General features: G+C 41.7%; 1 protein-coding gene across 1 annotated transcript in view; it reads right to left on the reverse strand.

The window, feature by feature from the left end:
• Positions 1-5,890, reverse strand: part of GOLPH3 (golgi phosphoprotein 3) — a 31,192-nt gene extending 25,302 nt beyond the window's left edge. The window contains exon 1 of the mRNA XM_027709485.1: positions 5,324-5,890. Within this exon, the coding sequence (XP_027565286.1) occupies positions 5,324-5,539 (216 nt within the window). The 5' untranslated portion in view covers positions 5,540-5,890. The remainder of the gene's footprint in view (positions 1-5,323) is intronic.
• Between the last annotated feature and the right edge of the window lie 11,715 nt (positions 5,891-17,605).

Consider the following 17,605-nt stretch of genomic DNA (forward strand, 5'->3'; position numbering starts at 1 on the left):
CATTTCTACAATAATTTAACACAGAAGTGAATATGTGCTGTAGTAATTCTTTGTTCTATGAATAAGAAAGTAATTCTTAAATATACAGCCTGTAGCACTTAGTCTGGTCAATTTAGCCTTGTAAGGAAGTCCCATTACATGGAGCTTGACTAATTGACATAAAAATGCTGCAGTACTCTAACTACATCAAGATCAAAGAACACCTGAAAAAATACCACTACTTCTTTAATATAAAATACTAGTTTTCAGTTTCATTATTATTTCCATTCTGGCAATAAACAGCAATACTTTTTTATCTATACTTCAAGCAAAACTTTCAATTTAAGGAGCTTCCTATAGGCAGAGGAAGAAGAGTTATGGTGTGTTTTTATGAGCACTCTAGAGTTCAGGCTTTGTTTTTTAAGAGCACTTCAAAAAACTGGAAAGCATCACCAGAAAGGCTTTGACAATACTTTTGCCCTTCAGCTTGACATGAAAGAAGGGACTACACTGCACTTAAAGTTTTCCATAGAAAAATAATACAGATTACAGATTAGCCATGCTGTAAGCGCAGGGATAACCACACAAACTGCATGCAGCTGCTCTGAAATCAGCATATCCTCCAAAGAGCCCCAAAGCAGGATTTATTTACTCAGCAGCACAGTAAAGAGGCACTTTTTTTTTCTGGTAGCATGTCGGAGCAACCAGAACTGGGGTACTCCCCCTCTCACACCTCCTATCTTCTCCTAGCCTGTAACTTGTGTATGGACATGAAATGAAAAAAGACCAAAAAGGTAGGTAACTAAAAAAGAAAGGATTTTTCATTACAGACATTACACAGTTTGTTGTTACTAGGCCCTGAACATTTGAGAAAAAGCACGTCTTTGTCCAAGTTTCAACACATTCATACATCATTCTTCAACTTCAATGCAAATGAATTCCCAGTAGACGCCTCTTCATGTTACACTTGTTTGTCTCAGAAATTTTCCAGCAAAACTTGGGCGCTTCTGAGTTGACGTTCAGTCTGTTGCTGAAACTTTTTTTAATGAGGGGAAAAAAAATACTGAAAGGACAGGAAGACGACCTTTTAAAAACTGATCACTTGTTACACAGGCAAAAAACCTCAGGCTTCTGCATCATAATATGAGTTTCACAAAGTCAAATCCTGAGAACAGGAAAACTGCCAACCACATTTTGAATGTTTTCAAAATTCCCATTTCACCTTTCACAAAAATATCTTTAGGAATTAAAATATAAAAATCAGAAACAAATCCAGAACCTCATATTTTTAAGAAGAATAAGTAAACTACATTTCAGCCCTATTCTGATCAACACAAAATAGCCCATCTGAATCAGGCAGATTAGCTTCCTAATATCTTATTTCAATAAAATGAAAAATATTGTAAGCAGTAGACCTTCACATGAACTATTTGGACATAAAGCTATGCTGCAAAATCAAACCTTCAGCAATAAATCAAGTTTCTTATGGCCAAACATAAGTAACAAAGATCCAAGGTAATTCCTGTCTCTAACAAAGAGATTTAACATTATTTTGCTCCTACAAATGACATTTCAGTCTTCAGCTAAAGAAGGGTAAAAACCCCAGGAAATATTTACTGCTGCAGTAGACTGCAGTACCCAGCTATTATTTCAGCATACTTTACATGAGTATTCTTTCGGCAAGTAAGGAATTAGTTACAGAACAAATAAATATTTTATATTAGTAGGTGCCAGGTCTCTCTAGCTGCTTCAATTTCTTTAGCTCTGGCAATTGCATACAGGATAGAAGCAGCACACTGCTAGAATAGATTCCTGACTAGTACTAAGAGAGAATTCCAAAAAGGAGGGGAAAACAAAACCCGCACATGTACAAAAAACTTAACTTCAATGGAGCAACAGTTACATGGCACAGCCATCTGGCAACCTCTAAGTTTTTATGGGACTGAATTACGAGATGTCTGGGGGACCTGTAATGAACAAACTACCCTGCACTCATCTCTTAGCTATCATTTTTTAATAAGCTATAATCTAACTTTCAATATTTATCACTCCCTTCTTTTGAGAGCAATGACCTCAGATGCTTCAGTAGTTCTACACAATAACTCCCTTTTGCTGTGGCTTTGACCTATCATACCACACAACACTTTTTTCACCTAATACAGCAAAGTGGTTTACTTCAGTGAGTGTTTTCTATTCCTATAGCAACAGGCTACTGCTCTGCTTTTAATGGATGAACATGACTCCCTTTCCCAGACGTGTTTCTGAAGGGTTTCCAAATACGTGTAGGTGTTCTTGTGACGCTTCCCTGAAAAATTTTAGTAATGCATTTTTTTCCAGTTTATTACCTGCTCCTCCAAGGACACAGCGTCTGTCATGTTATGTAAGCATGCACATATTTCAGCACATGTCCCTTATCTTGACTTTGGAATACAGAAATAGTTATCTATACACAGAAGACACACATGGAAGAGGAACCACCAGTGGAAAAGAGCAACGAAAACACATATACATCAAGTATTAACTCAATTAGGCCAAACTGCTGGGGGGCACGGCATTAACAAACAAAAAGGCCATGTCCAAGAACCATGTTCAAATGCATTTAATTGTGTTAACACATTAGGAATGGGTTTGAGGGGCGGTGTGTTTGTTTTACAGCTGCCAGACATTCCCATCACCGAACCCATTTTGCAGCAGCAACCGGGCAACAACTCAAAAAGTTTTGCTGCGGCTGTTTACGACCATCACTCTCTCCTGAAACCAGGATTCACATAAATATCTAACAATCTGTGAACACTGAACTCATCAATCCATCACTGAATAGATCTTTCTGAAAAACTGTCTCCTAATCATAAAGACTCTTCCACCTACACTCACAAATCATAAATGGTAGCTCTGTATATGTGAGGTATTTTGTATAAAATTTAGATGAAGTTAAGCCATACTCACTAGTGTTTAACTTTGTAAAAAAGAATTACCTAAAAATCTGAAAGCAAAGTTATCAGTGCATGTATCAGTGACTCCCCTGAGAGAGACGCTATTTTTAGGGAAACATGTTCTTTGCCAAATGAGACTCCTCGTTTTTATATTTCTTACTTATATATTGTTTGGCCAATGCAGACTACTTCTGCTTCATCCTGCTGGAATAAAAAGGAAGGATGTTATCAGCTTTAAATTTACTGGCTTTCAGTTGAGCTTGTACTTCATAAACCTGCCTTGGCCTGTCCCTTAGACTTTTCATAGTTACACTTTACAGACCCTATATTGCTTTTCTCTGCCTGCTCTCTTGAGAAAGTCTCACACGAATATTCTCGTAAATCCATTCTATTGGAAGTAAAGACTTCGTAAAAAGCATTTCCAGATGTGTAAAGTAAGTTAGTTCTGCTTAGTTATCATTAGAACAATAGAGAACAAAAAAATATTCCTCTTGGAAAACGAGCCTATAGTTTTATTTCTAGTTTCAAAAGGAGAAAATAAGACAAGTGATTTATATAGTATAGCCTGTACACAGGGGTACAAGCAGACCCAAACCCAAAGTCCGAATCCTAGTACTTTGTGCCTAACAAAGCTCACACAGGTTGTGCTACAGTTCCTGCACATAAGTCCCCTGCCCCAGAGACAACATTATCATTATTTTTGTCTGATGTCTCCACTGCAAAATCCCAAGGGAATTAGGGATATCCACACCACTGTAATCACTCAGTTCCTTTTTCCATACGAAGGGATATTACATCTGCAACATATGTCACCACTGCACTTAGCAAAGCCAGGTAATTTATAACTTTGATGCACACCACTGCAAAACTTGATTTTTGGGCCCAATGTCAACTATTACCTTTTGATATACCACCAAGACTTGTGCCATATATTCTTTCCTAGGCAAACATAATGCTCCCTATCTTGAAATATTTACAACATAAGGCCCACAGATTCAGCAGGTTTAGCACACAATCCTTTTAAAAAAAAATAGAGCTGAAAGATCACCCAGTTTATCCCACTTTCTTCAAGGTAAGACCTCCGAGGCAACCCTGCCAGGAATCTCTCTTGCCCCCCCGACTTACTTTCCCCCTATTGTTCAGGTGTGTAGAAAGAGAAATGCACAAGTGCACAAGTCTTCAAGGGGTGGAAGCCCACACCCCTGAGTACCTACTGAGTCTATGACGATGCCATGGCAAGGTCCACCGCGAAAAACAGGGCTACAAGAATATGGCCGAAAACACAAAGTCTGAGAGAGAAATGTTATTGCAGCAGGTACGTACACCAAGACATCTACATGCGTTAACCAGGAAAACTACTCTTTATTCACTATTAACCAGCAAGTCTATTTTAGATGCAATGCAATGTCAAAGAACATATCACCTAGCAGCTTCTCTCCCCCATTATTCTGTCCTCATGAATATGAACAGTTTCAAGAGACTTCCACCCAAATCAATGAACTGGATTCATTAATTTACTTATCACACAAGGAAAAAGAAAAAAAAAAGGCAGGTTGCTTAATCAAATCCGTAATATATTTCATATCTAAATTAAAGGTGTATTACACTTCGTCATACACCACATCAAAGTAAACTGCTTCCTCGATAGAAATGGCTTTCTGCAGGGTGTGTGCTTTCCATATTGATTGCCTCTTGCAAATGAAACAAAAATCCGACACGCTGGTAGAAGTATACCCTCCTCAATAACTTATTCACAGTCTCACAGCAAACTATTGAACTGTGAAACCAGCAAAAACACGGAATTATATAGTAATGCCATTTCCTCATTTTGACACGCTTTCCGTTACTCAGGGCCCATTTTTGTCATATAACCCCGTAAGACATTTTTCACATGCATTACTCTGGAAAGTCTTAGCAGAAAGGGCTGCTCAGTAACTCAGAGCACCTGAGCACCCCGTAACTATCACGGAGTTCTGCCTGACAAAACCCACAGGAGTAAAGGGTCTCCCACATTAGAGCTGTGGCTAAGTTGAAGCAGAAGGAATATAAATGTGCCAGATCCACCTCAGGCCTCCAAGTCCAACGCTGGCCTGAGGCCCTGGCCCCCATATCCAGGTCCCCGTCTTGCCCCAAGCCCTGTATATGTCCCATCACATATATTTATAGGACAGCCCCTCCGCGAACCCCGCACTCCAAAGGCGATCCAAACTCTGCCAAAATCCGAGCACCTTTCCCTCACCTCATCCAAAACACCGACCCCGTTCCAGCAACACCACCTCCCCGTCCCCTCTGCCCCCAAACCGCAGCCACCCTCGCCCTGCAGCGCCCTTGGCCCCATCGCACCACCCGGCTCCCCTTCCCCACCACCCCCAGAAAACCGGTGTTCTCCCGGGCACCCCCCGCGGCCGCACCTCGCGGTCCTTGAGGCCCAGCAGCAGCACCTCCTCCATGAGGGTGAGCCGCGTCTCCTTGGAATCGCCCTTCTCGTCGTCGCCGGGCTCGTCCCGGCGCCCTTCATCGTCGGAGCCACCGCCGGCGCCCCGCTCCTTGTCGGCGGCGGCGGCGCTGCGGGAGGCCTCGGTCCGGCGCTGCACCAGCCCGGAGCTGCGCTGGGTCAGGGAAGTCATGGCTGGCGGGGGGAGAGCAGGGCTCCGGGATGAGAAGGGCCGGGGGCCGCTCCGCCCTACGCGCCCCGGCCAGGGGCAGACATGGGCAGCGGGGCCGGAGCGGATGGGCCGCGCTGGCGGCGGCGGCGGCTCAATATGGCGGCGCGGGCTGATGTCAGCGGAGGATGTGGCAGCGCCGGGCGGGGGCGGTGCCGGAAAGGGCTCGCGGCTGAGGGAGCGCGGCCGTGACCCGGGGCGGGCACTGTCCTCCGTGCGGGCGGCGGGTGTCCTGCTAAAGGTGCCTCTTTTGCTGCCTCAAGTCCGATTGGTTTCATGGAATCGTCATGGAACCGTCAAGGCTGGAGGAGACCTTCGGGAACGTCCAGTCCAACCACCCCCCCCAGCGCTGCCGCTGTAACCCCAGAGCCACTAAATCGCGTCGTCCAGCGCCACATCCAGATGCCTCTTGAACACCTCCGGGGGTGGTGTTCTTCCTGGTGTCCTTCTCCCTGGACAACCTATTCCGATGCCTGGCCATTCATGTTTAGCCAGAAGGCCGTGTCCGGTTGCTGGCTCAGCCCCTTCCAGACTCATTCCCTCCATATGGGAAGCGTTCAAGGCCAGGATGGGAGGCTGAGCAACCTGGGCTGGTGGAAGGTGTGTGGCCGGCAGGACCAGGGAAGTGATTGTCGCCCTGTACTGGGCACTGATGAGGCCGCACCTCGAGTGCTGTGTCCAGTTCTGGGCACCTCAGTTCAGGAGGGACATTGAGGTGCTGGAGTGAGTCCAGAAAAGGGCAGTGTAGCTGGGGAAGGGTCTGGAGCACAAGCCCTGTGAGGACAGGCTGAGGGAGCTGGGTGGTGTTTAGCTTGGAGAAGAGGAGGCTCAGGGGTGACCTTATCACTCTCCACAGCAATCTGGAAGGAGGTTGTAGCCAGGTGGGGTTCAGTCTCTTCTCCCGGGCAACTGGCAACGGGACAAAAAAACACTGTCTTAAGCTGCACCAGAGGACGTTCAGGTTGGACATTAGAAAGAATCTTTTCACGGAAAGGGTGTTTAGACATTGGACTGGACTGGCCAGGGAGGTGGTGGAGTCACTGTCCCTGGAGGTGTTTAAGGAAAGACTATACGTGGCACTTAGCGCCATGGTTTAGTTGACATGGTGATATGAGAAATAAATAACCTGATTTTATTACAAGCAAATGAACTGAGTAGAAGGGCGGAAGAGGGTGGGGCTTTTATTAACCAAAGAGGGGTCCTTTTTTTTAATTAAAATAGGCGTGTCGCGGAGTTGTAAGGTGAATGGTTCTGTCTGAACCTAACACCAGGGAACTTTGCTGCTTGGATTAGGGAAAAATACAAAAAGTAAAGATGTAACTAAACAAAGACCTTCTCTGCCATGTGGTAGCCTATTGTGTACCGGGGACATCACAATCAATTGAAAAGAAGGGTAATACCCTCTCCCTGGTCAGAAAGTAACCTTTTAAGGTAAAAACTGCATTTAATGAATATGTAATAGTTTATGTAACCAAAAGAACTACAAAAGGTGTGATTTTCAAACTGGTGGTGTGCTTCCAGACCCTAGTGGCCTGGACACCCAACATGCTGCAAATAAAACCTTCCATTGCGCTTCCTTTGTCTCACAGGTTTTTGCTGTCTTTCTAAATTCAAAAGAGAGATTTTTCTCGGAGTGGTGTTCAGTCAAAGGTTGGACTCAGTAATCTCAGTGGTCTTTTCCAACCTAATTGATTCCATGATTCTGTGTCACTGCCCATGGCAGATGGGTTGGAACAAAATGATCTTTAAGATCTCTTCCAACCCAAACCATTCTGTGATTCCATGATTAAAGGTATGTATATATGTGTATACATATATGTGTGTGTGTGTGTGTGTGTGTGTGTGTGTGTGTGTGTGTATACACACATGTACCTGTGAAATGAATTCAGGTGAGCTCTCAACAGTTTTGACTTCAAACCACAAAAATGGAGTCCCTCAGCTCTGGTGTCAATGAGCACCTTTTCAAACCTTTAGCCCTTTTGAACATGGCACACCAAAAACTCAAAAAAATTCTTATCAAGGCTAAACCCTATGTAAGTTTCCAGGCAGTGTATTTTATTGCAGAATAAAGGTGCTTGTGGTGCAAGGATGGCCTACACTTTTTACTTCACAGTTCGAATATTGCATTTGACCATATTGAAATACATACATATAAACATATATAAACCATATATTTAATATCTAAATAAAATATGTTAATAAAGAGTTATCTTTAGTGAGTTGTTGGTTTAGTTTTTTTTTTTGACTGGACTCTGTTTACTGAGAGCTCCAACTGTAGCCTCAATTGTTTCCCACACCCCCATTCCTTGCATCCCCTGCTGTTGTGGCTTGGAGACAATTTGGTACAGCTGAAGAAAGAATAGCAGATGGACAATAGTGATCCCCAGAGGATCTGGATTGCTCTCACAAGTGTTTGCTGATTGTTCCTCTTCTGTTTTTTGAAGTCTGCTAATTATTCACAGTCCACTTACTGTATGACGTTCTGGGGTTTTTTTATCCTTCTAATTTTTTTTTTTAATTAAAGGGTCTTGCTGTACCAGCTCAAATGCCAAACTGAAGCTTAAGGATATAACATGACCGTTCTTTTTATCAAATAAGCATTTGCTTAAAGAAGAGACACCACAATAGCATTAAAAGATCTGTTTTCTGGAAATGTCTTTTCTGAGTTGTAATTAAACTAAAATATTTATTAATTTAGTCCTCTGTGAGCAAATTGGATATTTTGCTGAGGATTACAATCAAGATGACAGGCATGTAATTAACTTGGGTCATTACCTGGGCCTTCTTTTAACATAGTCACTATGTTAGCTTTCTCCTGTTCTTTGGAACTCCCAAGGTTTATTGTGAATCATAATTAGAGACCAAAAAAAGGTTCCAAAAAGCTAGGTCAAAAAAATGTATGCAAGCTATCTTGGCTTACTGATAGGAATTACCTAACTCTAGTACTGCTGTTAAAATTTTTCTTAAAGTACACTATTATTAGAAAGAATTTAATCTTTGTCCCGTCTGATAATATTTACCTATTTCCCCAGAATGCAAAGCTATTTGTTGAACACATCTTCTTAAAAGCACTATTAACAAAATTCTTACATTTCACTTTAGTAATATCATTGTTATAATTTGCCTTGCACCTACATTCAATCCCGTTTCTTTCCCTTGGAAAAAAAAAAGAGAACATTTCTCAACATCATTTCTATTTCCTGTAATTCCTACCTTTAATTAATGAAGCAATTTTATCTTCTCCTTTCTTATCAATGAAATAGCTGTTTGGGCTGTTACAATTATTTTAGCTGTCCCACTGGACTACTGTGGCATTTAAGTATTTATGGGTTTAGTCCTGATTGCATTTGAAAGGTTAACTGATGGAATGTTCATCAGCAACTCTTAATTTTATTTTTTTTTATTTGGATCCTTTCCTCAGGGGCATCAAAGGACTCATTGTTATTTTCAGTTTTGTAAAAATCAGTTTTTAAAAATAGTTGCTAATCATATTATTAATTTGCCCACTTTTCTGTATTTTGTTACAAAAGGGAACAAATTAAGATCACTTGTAAGTTAAGAATTTTTAGTTTTGTTGATCAGTTTCATTTTTATTAGGATGAGGTGTACTATGAAGCTCCTTATACTTGACAGTCACTTCTGTGACTTAGTAACTCAGATGTTTGCACAAATTGAACGGTGTAATTTCAAAGAAATTTATTTCTTCATTATTAATTTCAGTTCTGACTCATCTGCTGAACCTAAGGTAATAAGTTCAGTGCAAACCAAATTAAGAACATGTATGATTGAATTTTGAGCCAATTAAATTATTTTTCTACACAACATTGACAGAGAAAACCCAAATCTGAGTGAAAAGGGTGGCAAAGAGGATGCACTTCATTCAGCACATGATTTTGTCAGTGTTCATCCCTTCTACACAGCTGAGATCTGGTGTGTTACCGAAGGCCACCAGGCGTGGATACCCACCCAGGAGATCCTGTGTCACGACCTTCTTACCTGCAATTTATTTTACAGTACCAAGCAGCACTAGAAAAATATTTCTGAGTCCTCCGTGGCTCCACCAGGAGTTCAGAATACTGTAGCCCCTGACACTGCAATGTGTGGTTCATGTCATTTGGGTTGTCACTGGGCATCTTGCTGGGGACAGGACCCCCTTTGTCCCCCATCCCAACGCCAGTGGCGACCAGCACAAGAGCAGAGGTCCGAAATCTTCAGAGCTTTCTGTTAAGAAGAAATACCGCAAGAGTACAGGCTGTACTCGAGAAACAATTTTGTTCATCTTTCAGTAAATAGCCCTTGTAATTCATCCTTGTTTATTCAGCCCGTACCTGGCAGAATGCAGTAGACCTCTATAGGAGCTAGGGTTTTTGAGTTGCTGCTAGCCAACTGGGGAGTTGAATTAAAAGGGAAAATAGCAAAGGTATAGGTCCTAGAGTCTTACTTTGTGTTGTGCTAGATGCAGTTGCCACAACTTTCTTCCCTGTGGGAGCAGGGGATTACCGCAGTCATGCCAGCAGGAAAAGTGAGTGACAAACTAGGTGCAAGTGGGTCTTGGGACAGCAGGTTAGGCAAAGAATAACACCTGAAGTAGGGGCTTGCATGCTCTTAACTACAGACAAATGAACAACCTGAACATCAGGAGCACAAGGCAGAGCTGTGTAAAGCAAGAAGTTGTGGAAGTCTCAACCTAACAGCTGTGCCAGGCTATGGAATTTCAGACATAGTGGATGAATCCTAGTGCTGCTGTCACAGCACTATAACAAGGTACTGCTGGGTAGATTTTCCCCCTGAAGGACAATTAGATGAACAGGATGTGCGTGTTTTGAAGCTGACAGCAAGAAAAGAGGAGTTGTTTTCTAGAAGAGCTTCACCATCCAGCAGTTTCGCCAGTCAAGCTTGTTTACATTCCTGCCTGTGTCTTCCATTCCCTCCCAGTGAAAGTTTGACACTCCCAATTACACCATTAAAAACAAGTGTCAGGTGGAGCTGTAGCCTGAATCCCAGTAAAGGTCTGACTTAAAAACAACAGACAAGAAAAAGGCCATATTCCCCTTTATCATTTCAGGGATCTGGGCAGCCTCACATATAGGCACCGTATCATTACTGAAGGAGCATGAAGTATGGAAGCCCAAGGGCTAGGAGCAAAGGGAGACAAATTTCCTAAGGCCAAATGGTCTTTAAAACCATGCTGATTGCAGATATGCTCTTTGAGTGCTTCAGTAGACATTAATGCCAGAAAAGAACTGGAAACAAGCTATCTTGAGGTTTGTTCTATCCATTATTATCAACAGGATCTCCAAGAGCAGGATTTTCACTTCCAATAAGAATTAAAAGGCTGAAAGGTACAGAGTGATGAGAGAAGGTGGAGATCAGAGATATGGGACATGGGCAGACTAATGTGTGGCACTGTATGTGGGAAGAAACTAGAGACAATGATCAACTGGCCATAGAAATCATGTCTGGTACACGGTGCTCATGTAATATTCTCTCTTTCAGTTTCAGCTGCACCTGTTTCACTCCTGCTGTTGTTTTGGTTACTAAATAAATCCTTCACCAGCCAGTGCAAACTGGATGGGTTTTTCTGCTTGGTTTTGGAATGAACTTTCCAACACTAACAGTAAATTTTTCTAAGTAAAAAACCCTTACTGATATGGCTCTTTCTGTCCATGCAACAAACTCTTTTTTGATGGCTTTTAATGCCCAGCAGTTTAGACATTGTTTAAATTATCAGTTTATAAAATCAAAATTTGCAAGCGTATCTTTTCCAATAAGCCTTCTTTTAAGCTTATCCCTTAGGCTGATTCAAAGATGATGTTTTAGGCTTCTGAAGAATTCGAAGAATTAGTTATTACTTTCAGCAGCATAGTGCCAGTTTTTAACACCGAGCTCATATAAAATCAGATGCAGCCTCTACATTAGTAGTAGAATTTATCTTCAAATGACTTTGAATTAAAAACCAGCGCATCCTGCTTTTAATTTTTTTATCTCCAAATACAATAAATTTTGGATTTTTGGAGAAAGAACGACAGGCATTTTAGAAAGACCAAAGGCAGAAATGCAAAAGTGCTGTGCACATTTGCTCATTTCAAAAAGGTTTTCTTTATTTCGAGTATTTCCAGATCCTCTCATTTTCTTACCTCCTGGGGAGTTCAACTCATTCTGGTTCCTGAAATCTTTGTATTGTAATAGCATCTTCCTCCTTGTAGCTGAGTGAGATTGTTCAGCAGCAAGAACCTGGACTGGTTATTTTAATATTACAATTACAGTACAGAAATCATAAGGACAAAAGTATCACTTAAAGTACTGTTTGTAATTGAGATGGCCCTTCATTTCTACACAGGGGTCCTGTTCAACCAGCATCACTAAGAAAAACGTGCAGTTTCCTTAACAGATGTTCACTGAGTAAAATGAGTTCCATAAAGCCTTCACCAAAACTGTTGGTGGTATTTTGGCAAAATTTAAAACATTTAATACAGTGAATTTTATGCAAGTTCAGTTTTGAAAAATCTTTATTTCACATCCTACTGTAACAAATGCTTTACTATCCGTTCCTTTTAACGCATATAAATACTCATCAGCTCATTAAAAAATACATCAGGCCAGATGGTGCAAAGAAAATGTTTCCATAGAGTTGTAATTTACAAGATAAATAGTGATTAGAGCAGGATTCATGTTGTCTAAACAGAGAGTACTTGCGTGCATTCGTATTGTGTGCAGAATAACTTTTGGTAGGTTTAGGTTTACACCCTCTTGTCATGACCAAAGACCCACGCAGAGAGAATCAAATAATGGGTGGTAATTTTAGAACTGCAGATATGAGGCAAACAGAGTCATGGAGTCAGTGAGGGAGAAAAATGGATTCCAGGAATTAGTGGTCACATCAGCTCAGAAAAGGTGTGTGAGCAGCTGGGATTGGGGAAATGGAAGAACAATCTGGAAATATTTGGCAGCAGCCACCTCTGAGCCTCTATAAAGCCTGTTTAAGGGAGATAAAGCTGCATTTTCAGGTTACTTTGATCCTGAAAAATCAGCCAAGTGCATTGCAGTCTGTTCTGTTCCTGGCACAAGTTGCATACCCTGCTTGTGCTGGATGATTTGTACTCCTGATGGCAGCCAGGAGGTTGTGAACACAGGGAATGCCAGAAAGTTTTTAAGTCTGGCATAGATGTTAATACCTCCCACAGTACCTTCTATCCAGGGAGCAAAAAACATTGATAAACATTTGTAGATTAAACATACAGACGTATCTGGATTATCTTTTTCTCTGATTCATTCAAGAATCAAACCAGAATGGAAGCATTTCTAATTGGATTGCTAAAGTTAGCTTTGAAAACATGGAATAATTAAATCCAAGTTAAGTCTTTGGAGCACTACGTCTCACCATCTTGCTGTGAACTACCTTGCACAGCTGACTATGACAAGGGGAGAAAATTCCAGATTTTTTGGAGGGGGATGCACTTGCTCTTAACTGGGGAAGTTCAGAAGTTGGACTCCCCACTCAGCAGCATGGAGTATTCAACTCCACAGCCACCTCTCTGTTTTGATCTGTAATCCAGGTGCCTCCTCTGACTGCAAGGCAGAATGTTTGAGAATATTATTCCTGTGAATAGGTCCACAAATGGTGAAAACAAGTGAAATATGGATTGATTTTTTGGGGTGGTTAATTCTGCACTGGATTATACCTGTGAAACAATATCTGTCTTCGGTATTGAAAAATGGTACTATCGTTATTCATTTCTATGTGATGGCTTTTAAAGAGATTTCACTGGCGAGCACTTTACCTTCTATGCAAATATACAAATGGGCTGTAAAAGAGCTGTTATTCAAACAAAAACCTCTTCACAGGGGATCCTATCTACACTGCACCACATTCTTAATTCAAATTGAAATAATAATTTGAATGATTGGGACAAAGGCTGTTTAGAACGTCACCTGCATAGCAGAGATTGATGAGCATTTTAGCTTTAAAACACAACATTATTTCTAAGGTTAGCCCGCTATTTAAAAACTTCTTGCTGAGCTGTTGAGTAAGTACATTTTCATAAGCACTGGCCGCATTTAAGAGTTGATTAATTATCTACAAATGTGTAGGAACTCCTTCTATGTACTAATGTAGCACCAAACACAAGACTATCTGCACAGAACTAAGTCAAGATGGTGTACAATATATAACCATGAGACACAGAAGGAGGGGGATCCTAGAATGTCTCCTGTTTTTTAAAACTAGTATTTGTAGCAATCACAGTGGATTCAAACAGAGCAGGAACCTGATTAGTAGCCAGGAACTGTCAGAAAACTCATGAAGAGGTGATAATTTTACCATCAGCCCTACATATCTATAGCATCCTCATGTTTCTGCCTGTGAGTGGATTATATTTTCTCCCTGAAAACTAGATTGAGGAAGAAGATGGGTGATTTGAAACTTCACTACGGAAGCCAAAAGGAGCTAAAACAGCGCTAGAATTACACAGTAGGGCTGGAAATGTTATATGTCTCTTTTTCTAGGGATGCTGGTATGGGGAAGGGACTTACTAGACAAATGCTTCACTGACTCCAGAGTGAACCAGCAGCTGGGTACATTTCTCTGCATGCCCAGACATGCAGCAAGCACCAAGTGACAGCCAGTGAGCCTGACAAAAACTGTGGTGAAAAACTTGGCATGAGATTAGTTCCCCAAGAGTTTTTTCTATATCTGGGAGGAAAAGGAAAGAAAGTGTGAAAAAGTGCTTGCATCACTTGTTCAGTTACATGAACTGCTGTCTTGCCAATGGCCACTTACATTTGCATTATCTTTTTATTTTTTCAAAAGGTATAAGTTGTTGCAAATGTTATATTTGAACAGGCCAGAAGAAGCCTTCCTCTCCCCTTGAGTCCATTTACTGTTACATTATAACTTCAAGCCATGACAATGCTGTCTTCGCTGCAGCAGGCAACCATCCTGTGCTGATGGGATTGCGAGACTATGTACACACCAGAGCCTATCTCCTGAGCCTCCCAAAAATCTGCCCTCCACAGCTGCTGGAGGCAGCCTGATCCTCATGGCAATAAGCTGTGTCAGTGAAGCCAGGATGAGACTTTCAGGAGTCCAGTGACTGCCCCAGGGAGGAGAAATGAAAAAGGATTAGCAGCTAAATTATCGCCAGTCACAAAGTAAGATGGAAGTTAGAAACAAAAAGTTAGTGGGAAAAACCCAGCTGGTGAGTAGAAATAGAAATACATCCAGCAGCCTAAGAAGGTGGTCCTGGCCTGGTCCAGAAACCTCCAAACAACAGGGATGCATCCCATGGCTGCAGTGGGGAATGAGAGAAGCTGCACAGTGTATAAGTGTTTTCACCTGCACAGACAGTCAGTCGAGAACTCTGTCTGGTTTACAAGGCATCTTTGGAAGAAACAAACAAAAATAAATCTCCTTCTGTCTTGCTGACATACAGCAAATGACATCTGAGCTTTCCGTATTTAACACAGAATATGTCACACTGATGAGTCAGCCATCTGCATCGAGGTGTCCTACTTCGATGTGTATGTATGGTCTTTTCTCACTAAGTGTTTTCCCTAATGTTTACTCAGGCACCAGCTTAATTCTCTTTGCCAAGGGATAAAATAGTGATTTTAATTAACAGCTATTTATTACACAGTTAAGCCCTTCAGAGAGAAAATTAAAAAAAAAAAACAACACAAGCCCAAAACCAAACAACCCAACCAACCAAAAAATCCTTAAAAACTCCCCCCAAACTAAAACTAGTCTCATTTTTCACAGCCTGTTATGGAGCAACAAATGCAAATCTTGTTTTTCTACAGAACAAATGCTTGAGCAGAATACAATTAAGCTTTTGCTGGCCTCAGTGCTCAAAACACACCTGTGGATGAAATCCAGTGAGGTGATCTCGCACTGCTTAGAGCAGGAGAGCAGGACCAGGCACTGTGCCAAAGCAAAGAAAGCACTCCCTATCCTGGAAGCATGGTTCCACTCTGAAACACAGCTCTGTTAAAAAAAAAAAAAAAAAGAGAACCGAACAAAACAAAAACAACAACAAAAAATCCCCCAAAAAGCAAAAACCTCAATCCAAACCACAAATTTTGGACTTTCCCTCCTCTTTAAATCAAATGGGTTCTGTTTTCCTAGCTTCAAACTCAGCCTGGAACTGGAGAACCAACTTGGCACCTCACCATCAGTCCTATACATCCTGCAGTCAAAACCAAAGCATTTCTTACATCTGCACGACCCCAGGACTGTAAATTGGCCTCAGATATGAATGTCATATTTGAACATGTGTTTGTTAGTCTTTGTTAATACAAGGCTAGTACAAAGTGCCAAGTGTTTCTAACATCCTGTTTTATGGCAGGAAATATTTTTGATGCTTCACAAGGCCACATTGCTCTCAGCTATTCTACTGCAACAGAAGTGAAAACTTTAGTAAATAATTTTTATGAAGGTGTGCTCCAGGCTGACTGTAGCAGGGACTCCTTTTTGCCATTAATATCACAAAATATGCCATGGAATACGGAGGACCAAAACTGCTTAAAGAAGAAAATACCATTTTTACCACTTTCCATTGGCAAGATCATATTGGAAAGATACTGCAAAGAAGTAACTCTGAAATTTGAAAATACATAGATAGATAAAACTTTTTCAAAGCAGTCTTTTTACTATATCCCTCCACCACAGCTGACAAAAATAAAAAAACCAGCAAGATTCCTAATTCTGCTTCATCTGCCAGTTTCCCTTCCGCAGGAAAAGATCTTTCTTAATCTGGGCAGTTGGCCAGCTCAGTGTCCAATAAGTTACTCCAGTTAGGAATAAAGCATCTTTGATGCAGTTTGGTTTATTTGCAAAAAAATATAAGAAGCCCTGCTTGTTTGAGTGCAGTATAAATCAAAGAGCTGGAGGCAGACAGCTTCTTCAAACACAACTCTTTCAGCCAGCACCTGACCCAAGAGCCCTTTTGCAAGGCATCTCCTCTACCAGTTCTCCACAGAGCAGTTCTCCACTTCATGCTCCTCACTGCCATCAAATACCTCTCAGAAATCTGACTGAGTTGGCACACCAATGCCACCAGGCTATTCCCTGCCCCAGTATGAAACAGGCTGCTTGGGCTTCCATGGCTCAGCAGTGAGGATTTGGTGATGGCCACACCAAGACAACTGGCTTATTAATGCAACACGTATCTTCTCGCAGCAGGCCCAGGAAGACATTCAGAAGACTTGGAAAATACCAATCGGTGGGTGGTTTTAACTGAACAAGACTGTCCTGCGAGAGTGACCACCTACTGGCAGATCAATAGTTAAATGAATTGAACAAAAGCCAGTATAGATGTGTGAAATACATTTTCAACATCTTTTAAACTCAGCCATACCTAAAAGGACTGAAATTCTCGCCATAAAAGCTTTCAAAAAGCTCACACAGTCGAACAGATGCTGTTGAAGGGTGCAACTGTTTAAGTGTTTGTGGTGGGTTGACCTTGGCTGGAGAACAGGTGACCACCAAGGCCACTCTGTCACTCCTCTCCTCAACAGGGCAGGGCAGAACATATAACAAATGAGCTTCCTAAGCAGTCACAACCTCCTTTGGGCATCCACCTCCTCCAGCAAGGGGTCCTCAGGTGGATGTCTGTTCCCACATGGACCTCCATGGACTGCAGGGGGACAGCCAGACAGTGTTTCCTTTCCCTCACATGTCCATGGAAAGAGTTAATCCTCCTTTCCTCACTTGAAAGAGCTCAGGTGTATTAAAGAATTCCTTTCCAATTCTGTAATTAAATTTAGCTTTCTCAACTCTAGTTTGATACACCCAGCTATTATTTTACTAACTGAATGTAACTTTTTAAAAGAAATTTCTTGGCAGGGAACAGCCATTTACTATGGCCCTCTGACAAATGCAGAGATGTCAGTCAACCTTTCCCTCTGTGTTGCAGCTGGGGAGATATTTCCCCCATGAAGCTAGAGCTGGAAGGCAGCAGGTTGTATATTAATAACTGAGGGGGAAAACGTTCAAGGAGGGGGAAGGATGTCTATCAGCCTAGACAGAATATT

The sequence above is a fragment of the Neopelma chrysocephalum genome, unplaced genomic scaffold (genome assembly GCF_003984885.1).
Source record: "Neopelma chrysocephalum unplaced genomic scaffold, ASM398488v2 Primary Assembly neopelma1_96780, whole genome shotgun sequence".
Classification (NCBI taxonomy): domain Eukaryota; kingdom Metazoa; phylum Chordata; class Aves; order Passeriformes; family Pipridae; genus Neopelma; species Neopelma chrysocephalum.